At 42.9% G+C, this 8,157-nt stretch overlaps 1 protein-coding gene across 1 annotated transcript in view; it reads left to right on the forward strand.

Moving 5' to 3' along the window:
- Positions 1-1,017: 1,017 nt before the first annotated feature.
- The window catches only part of banp (BTG3 associated nuclear protein), a gene marked incomplete at its 5' end in the record, with an annotated part of 50,678 nt that continues 43,538 nt past the window's right edge, over positions 1,018-8,157 (forward strand). The window contains 5 exons of the mRNA XM_080545406.1: positions 1,018-1,087; positions 1,745-1,830; positions 2,918-3,120; positions 3,633-3,740; positions 4,113-4,282. Coding sequence (XP_080401532.1) covers positions 1,018-1,087; positions 1,745-1,830; positions 2,918-3,120; positions 3,633-3,740; positions 4,113-4,282 — 637 coding nt within the window. The remainder of the gene's footprint in view (positions 1,088-1,744; positions 1,831-2,917; positions 3,121-3,632; positions 3,741-4,112; positions 4,283-8,157) is intronic.

Below are 8,157 nucleotides of genomic sequence, written 5' to 3' on the forward strand. Positions count from 1 at the left end.
AATCTTTCATAACAGTACAGACAGGCGCAGCCCTCGTAGCTGGATGTGTATAACTATAACAAAAAATGAGGACTATTGGCTTAGTTGGCCCATACATGCAGTTGTATGTCCATGAAACACATAGTTGAGCTGTCGTCTTGTCCAGGCCAACATGATCCCCTCAACTAAACCTCCTTCACGACCCTCCAGGCCCACAGGTCATCTGCTGATGGCTTTGGCATCCTCCCGTGTGACAGTGACACACAATCACAACACAAGTCTATTCCCCTGGACAGATTAAACACATTCCATGTATGTCATGTCACACACACTCACTCAAATGCATATGGTACATTATGTTATGTGTATATAGGCTAATAAAATGTATTTTTATACAGGCAATTTGCCTGGTGACAGAAATGAATAGTCAGATAATGTCAGTGCTGTTTTATTTAGCCTACAGCAATTAGGGAGGCATCAATACCACTTTTCTTCTGAGTTCTGAACTTGGGGTATTGGCCGATGTTGAGTACCGATCCGATGAAAGGCTCCTTTTCATGTGAACACTCACATTGTACATTTTGCAACAAACAGATCTGTGCTATCAAATGCATGAAGTAACTTGAGTTTTACGCCGATTAGAGGCATGGCATCAGATTGGTCAATAGCATACGCCATACCCTGGCAATATATTTATTGATTTTCAGTTTGCAAATCACATCAAATTGTACACTGAATCACAATTTAAAACATGGCAAACATGTTTTCCCCTTTCCTCCCACCCTCCCACCACCCTATAACAATTGAATACAGACATAAACAGGATTTGTAGCCTAACTTAACTAAACAGAAAATAAATAATGTATTTTTAACTAAACAAAAACAAAAACAAATAATAATAATAATACAAAATAAAATTATATATATATATATATATATAAATAAAATGTTACGCCAAAATCGGCCAATACCGATGCTCAGTATCGGACCGGTGCGTCTGGAACAGTAATGATGTCATTGTCCCCTCTCCAGGTCTGAATGATGTCAGAGCAGGACTTGGCAGAGATAGTGCAGATAGCAGTGGAGGACCTGGGCCAGGACCAGACAGGTAAGATCTCTACAACAGAACACAAAGGTCCACTGGAACCAGAAGCCAAGTAGAACACACAACCACTTGTTGTGCGCTGAGAATTAATGCTTGTGGGGACAAGACAGCAGTCATTCTAAACACACAACAAGTGCTATTTAGGAGAGTGTGGTGTTGCAGAATGCCAGATAGATTTAGTCTGGTTTGCACATATGATTGCTATTATCAGTATGGTTGATTTCATACCAGGAAAAAACGTTTAACTTAAACACATCCAGTAGTTTTTTTGCTCATGATCAGAATCAGAATGACTTCATTCGCCAAGTAGTTTTCACATACAAGGAATTTGCTGTGGTTTCACCAGAAACATAACAAAAAATAATAATACAAATTAAAAAGCAAGTAGTGCAAAAAAACGTAGAGAAGCATAGATACCAAATAAAGTAAGATATAAATATGAATGAATATTTACAATATATAGTGTCTATGGGGGCGGGGTAAGAGTCTGTCAGTGGGGGTCCCGGGCCTTGTTGATGAGGCTGACTGCAGGAAAGAAACTGTTTTTGTGGCGAGAGGTTTTGGTCCTGATGGACCGCAGCCTCCTGCCAGAGGGGAGTGTTTCAAACAGATTGTGACTGTGATTGATGAAGACACATGTGACTGTTTGATTGGTCCTAGACGTGTTGGACAATCATGAGGATGGCGAGGAGAAGCCGCTGAGGAAACGCCAGAGGTTGGACAACAGTCATGAAGCGTCTCTCAAGGTAATCCTCCGCCGGGTTACGGGTGTACTCACTTCTGGTGAAAGCTTTTCCCAGCTCAATCAAGGCCTTTGGCCCTTAGTCATTGTTTCAGTTTTGTTTTGTTTGTTTTCTGTTTTGTCTGTCCGATCATTCCCTTGTAAAGCGTCCTTGGGCTTTTTGAAAGGCGCTATATAAATTAAAGTTATTATTATTATTATTATTATTATTATTATTATTAATCAGACTAAGAGCATGTTTCATATTGAGGCGTTTTGCTTTTCTGCGATTCTGATAATAATAATAATAATAATAATAACTTGGATTTGTATAACGTCTTTCATAAAACCCAAGGACGCTTTACAATTCAATAGGAGATGGTCAGACAGACAAAACAGAGAACAAACAAAGCAAAACAGAAACAGTGACTAGGGGCCAAAGGCCTTGGTGAACAGATGGGTTTTAAGGGCTGATTTGAAGGAGTCTAGGGTGGGGGCGTTGCGGATCACTATGGGGATTACATTACGGATACAATATAATAACGGATTACATCTACCTACATACTTAAGCGCTCTTCACTTAAGTCTCAGGGTCTCAATGCACTTTGCATTTATATAGGAGAACGTCTTCTACCACCAGGTTGGAGCACCACCTCGTTAACATCTGAAAGCTTTAGCATGTTTGCTTTAGTGCTCAGACTGCTCACCACACCTGTATATACATTCACTTTTCAAAAAATGCCAGTCGAGAGAGGACGCTGGCGTTGCTTGTTTGCCGCTTCTCCGCCCGAAATCTAGATATACTTGCAGTACACAGAGTAGATTGTCCTACAAAGACACTAATCTAAAAATGTATTAGACCCCTATACTTTCTTTCTTTTAGTTATTTTTTTATGTTTTTTATTTTACTACTCGATCTTTTCAGTTTGTAAAGCGTCTTTGAGTGTCTAGAAAAGCGCTATATAAGTCTAATGTATTATTATTATTATTATTATTATTACATGCCTAAAAATGTGTCATATTGTGACTGTGATACACACCTTCAACTCGATCTCTCTCTGTCTCTCTCTCTCTCTCTCTCTCTCTCTCTCTCTCTCTCTCTCTCTGTGTAGACCCTGCTGTACTCCATCAACCAGTCGATCTGCCAGCGTCTGGACAGCATGGAGTCCAAGCTGCAGCAGGTGGAGGCTACCTGCAAGGCGCTGGAACGCAAACTGGACGCCGTGGTGAAGAACAAGATCCAGGGGCCCATCCAGGTCCCCATGGTGGCCGGCTCCCCTCTGGGGGCCACCCAGACCTGGAACAAAGTGCGCTGGTGAGACGGAGCAGGCGTCAGAACGGGCGCGGTGGGAGGATCCTAGTAGGACTTAGTCAGGGAAAGATGGGGGACTTTAAGACCGGGGGGGTTGGCACTGGTCGAGCAGTCGAGCTGAGCGTATATATTCACATGTACACAATGGACCTATGGCTAAGCCACGCCCCAAAATAGATATTGTCCAATCATATCACAGCAAAAGTTACTACAGCCAGAAAACTCAGACAAACAACTCGCTAATATCTGATGGTGAAAAGCTTCTAGACTAAATATTCTCGTCCTCTTTAAAAAACATGTCTATTACTTGCTGTGGTAAATCAGAAATCAGAAATGTGCCAACTCCCGCCATTGTAAGTCATTGAATGTCATTCAGTCACGGTCGGTCAGTCAGTCACTGTCAGTGAAGCGTTGTTTGTTTGTCCGAGTTTTCAAAGGGGGTGTGGCTTAGCGATAGGTCCATTCGACAGGGACGTGGCATTGAAGTGAAAGTAAACCGACATCTCCTCCTGCAGTGTCGTCCCACAGACAAACGTGATCCTGAGGAGTGACAGGATGAAGTCGTCCAGCCAGGACGACACGGTGAACCGGGGGGAGGAGTCGCTGGAGAACCTCCTCAGCAAGTGAGACACCGACACACCTGTTAACTGACACACCTGGTCCTTTAGTTTAGTTTCTCTTCAGGAGAACAATAAGAAACACTGAAACAAACAGAACTCAGAATCACAGTTTAGGTCGGCTCTAACTGTGTGTGTATGTCTGTCTGTGTGTCTGTCTGTGTCTGTGTGTCTGTGTGTCTCTGTCTCTGTCTCTGTCTCTCTCTGTCTCTCTGTCTCTCTGTCTCTCTCTCTCTCTCTCTCTCTCTCTCTCTCTCTGTCTCTCTCTCTCTCTCTCTCTCTCTCTCTCTGTGTGTGTGTGTGTGTGTGTGTGTGTGTGTGTGTGTTTGTCTCTCTGTGTGTGTGTGTGTGTGTGTGTGTGTGTGTGTGTTCCATCAGCACGGTGGGCGGGCGGAGACAGAACACCATCCTGGTGAAGGTGCCAGCGCCGGAGGACAGCCAGGAGGACCAGGAGAGCGGCTCGGAGGCCAGCGACTCGGTGTCCAACAGCGGCCAGGCCAACGCCCAGAGCACCCAGAACGTCACCCTCATCACCCTCAACTCAGAGGGTACGGCTCCGTCACACCCTACACACACACACACACACACACGCGCGCGCACACACACACACACACACACACACACACACACACACACACACACACACACACACACACACACTCTCACAGCAACTCCTTTTACATGGTTGAAGTTTTAATTTAAACAGAACCTTTTATAAACGTTGGTAGCTAGTGTTATGTTAATATATATAATAATATAAAATTATAAATAATAATAATAATAGCTGAGATTTATATAGCACCTTTCAAGAGACCCAAGGACGCTTTACATATTGACAGAAAGACAGTCAGACAGACAAACAGACAAACACAGAAACTAACGGCAACTAACTATAAACAGACTGACTTAATATAGCGCCTTATTCCAAAGCGCTTTACAATGGTCTCTCATTCACACATTCACACACCAATGGCGGCAAGCTACCATGCAAGGCGGCAGCCCGCTCATTGGGAGCAATTTGGGGTTCAGTGTCTTGCCCAAGGACACCTCGACATGTGGCCAGCCGGGGGGTTCGAACTGCCGATCTGCAGACTGTGCGATCATTATTTGGTGACCAATATCTAACCTTTCTTTTCTAAGTAAAATCCTTGAGAAAGTGATTTTCAGACAACTTGCTGATTTTCTTAGCAAAAACAAGTTTCAATCAGGTTTTCGTTCTAACCACAGTACTGAGTAGGGCTGGGTATCGCCACTGATTTCCCAAAACGATTCGATTCCGATTCACAGCTCCCGATTCGATTCGATTCACGATTCGATTCGATTCGATTCCGATTCGATTTAGTTACAATATCAATTTTCCTTGAATATGAAGAGATTCTCAGAACTAATGCTATAAATGGTTCAAGGAACCCTATAACATGTAGCATTGTTAAACATATAAATGTTTACATTAAGAATTGACTCCAAAGCAGTTACATGAATGTACTTCTTATTGGAACATAAATGAACATCATTGACCAACATTTTGCTAAATCAGACACTACAAAAAGTGCTTTTTAACGTGCTTTACTGCAGCCAGTGTAAATAAAGGGGCTGCAAACATAGCCTATCGGTAAACAAGACATCACATATCCCTCAGGACTATCTCAAATAGCTTATTTGCATAATATATATATATGTTATATACAAAATAAAAATGTGCAAAACTCAAACGAAAATAGTGCAATAGATGAGGGTATTTTGGGGAACAAAAAACACATTGTAAACCATAATGTCCATGAAACTAAAGCCCTTCATTACTGCTTTTATTCAGGAATAAACATAATTGGAAAATCAATGATTATTAAAATACTGTAGTAACAATAAGTTAGTGGAAACATCACAAATCTACGGAACCACTTATTGAGGCATCACCCTGACGTGAAACATGGAAAAGCGGATCCGAAACAAGCCTCACTGATAAAGTGGCAAGTGATTGTCAGGTACGAGTCCATTGCTCTGGATGTCCAGCTGTCACACGTTATGGCAACTCTCTGCTGGCTGAAGTGAAGTTGCGAAGTCACGTTTCACCTGCGCGGACATGTCTGGGACTATCACTTCACTCAACTGTTTGCGTGTCGGTAACACGTAGCGTGGTTCTAGTACACTGACGAGGCTTCGAAAGCCAGCATTTTCGACAACGCTGTACGGGCGTATATCCTTGCTAATAACATTTTCTACAGCCTCGGTAATTTGTTGGGCACGCAGAGAATTTGATTGTAATTTGCAACCAAACGTCTTTATCAGAGAGGCTTGTTTCGGATCCGCTTTTCCATGTTTCACGTCAGGGAGATGCCTCAATAAGTGGTTCCACAAAATGTAACCTCCACTGCGCACAGCTTGCATATGGCTTTGCTTTTGTCCTGCTCATCTCTATCGCCATAATTTGTACATGCAAAATGCACCCAGACATCTGCCTTTAAGCCTGGTGGTGACTTGAGTGTCCCTGCCATCGCCATGTTTTTAGATTTTACAGTGTTGAGACCTCTCGTTGCGTGAGATATGATAAATTCTTGTAGCGTGAGATCTGGCCACGAGATCTCGTTGCGGGTTGAAGCTGCAAGCAGGAAAATGCATGAAAGATCGATCTCGGGATTTATGAATCGATAATCGCTCATTCAATGAAGATCGATTCAAAATCGGGAAATCGATTTTTTTAACCCAGCCCTAGTACTGAGACTGCATTAGTAAAGGTTGTAAACGATCTCAGACTTATCATAGATGCTGGTGGTGTATCAGTTCTTTTCTTGTTAGATTTGAGTGCTGCTTTTGATACAGTACAGTGTTTCCTCCAGGATCTTTCACATTAGTGGCGGGCGGTCCAGTTTCGAAATTGCTCTTGCTCTTCTCCCTGTACATGATCCCATTAGGTGGAATCATCAGAAAACATGGTGTACATTTTCATAGTTATGCTGATGATACTCAGCTGGACATATCAGTATTGCCTGATAATTCACATGCACTCAGCTCCACAAACTTTCTACAATTAAATCAGGACAAAACTGAGATTCTTGTCATTGGACCAAAACCACAAAAAGACAAATTGTTGAATACCGTGGGAACCTTGCTTTCAAACTGCAAACATGAAGCTAAGAATCTAGGTGTGATTAGAGATTCTGACTTAATCTTTGAGCCTCACATCAAATCTATCACTAGAAATGCTTTTTATCATCTACGGAACTTTGCAAAAGTTCGGCATTTTCTCCGGCAAGCTGATGCAGAAGTGTTAATGCATGCTTTTGCTATTACCCGTTTGGCCTATTGTAACGGTCTCCTTTCTGGTCTTCCGAAGAAAGCTATTGGCCAACTGCAATCAGACCAAAATGCAGCAGCCAGAGTTTGAACCAAAACAAGCAGACGAGCTCATATAGCTCATAAATCTGTGTTGGCATCTTGCTCAGTGCTCATGGACAGGCCTGCAGAAACAGGTTTTTATTCCCTCATTAAGCAGTCCCTGACTGTGCTTATGCCATTGTACAACTGTTTTATTGAAGTATACAGGTTATACTCAAGCTTATTGAATCAGTGCTACAGATGTGAAGTCTTTTATTTCACTCATATGTGCACTATATCTGCCAACATGTTCAATGCGTCACAGTACAACCGCATGTTGTTGCACTGCCAAAGACGGCCACATGGGGGTGCTATGGTATCAGGCCTAGGAAAGACTATGAATGTGCAGTAGTCCTGTGTTTACTGTGTGTGTGTGTGTGTGTGTGTGTGTGTATGCGAGAGAACAACATGTAACACTTTCATTGGTGAGGTTTTACGGCACTATTAATGTTCTATAATTGCTTCACCAAGAGCCCTAGAATTGTTGTCCTACCATACCATAACCAACCGTGTCTCAGGAAGGAACCGACATTTGATAGCATACCAATGTGGCCCCACCCCACCCTATAATATAATATAATGTGCTTGGTAGAATTTAGACCATATTGCTTCAAATGAACACATAGGGCCAGCTCCAATGGGGGGGCTTCAGAGGGGAATGCCCCCCCAACCGTGCACAGATGCCCCCCCCCCTCAAGAAAACAGTTGGGGGGGCAAATTCATGCATCTCTGACACTCATGAACACAACACGTCATTATGTCTCCCAAGAAGATACAGCTGCTGTTTTGATTGCCAAATGTTACGGCCATTCGAATCAATCGTTTGGTAATATGTCCTTCAACGAAAAGCTCTATCGCTGTAGCAGCTGTAACCTACTGCCTCACATGTGTCTCTGCAACGTACACAAGGTAGAATCCGGCCATAGCTTACGACGAGACTCCGATAAACACCCTGCTTGTTAGATCGCAGGGGAAGTCATTCATCTGACTGTGCCCCAGTATCGAGTCAAATATCCCCCCGAACAGCTGCTGTGTGTCAGCAAAAGAACCT

This window comes from Nansenia antarctica, assembly GCF_963989245.1.
Source record: "Nansenia antarctica genome assembly, chromosome: 14".
Lineage (NCBI taxonomy): Eukaryota > Metazoa > Chordata > Actinopteri > Argentiniformes > Microstomatidae > Nansenia > Nansenia antarctica.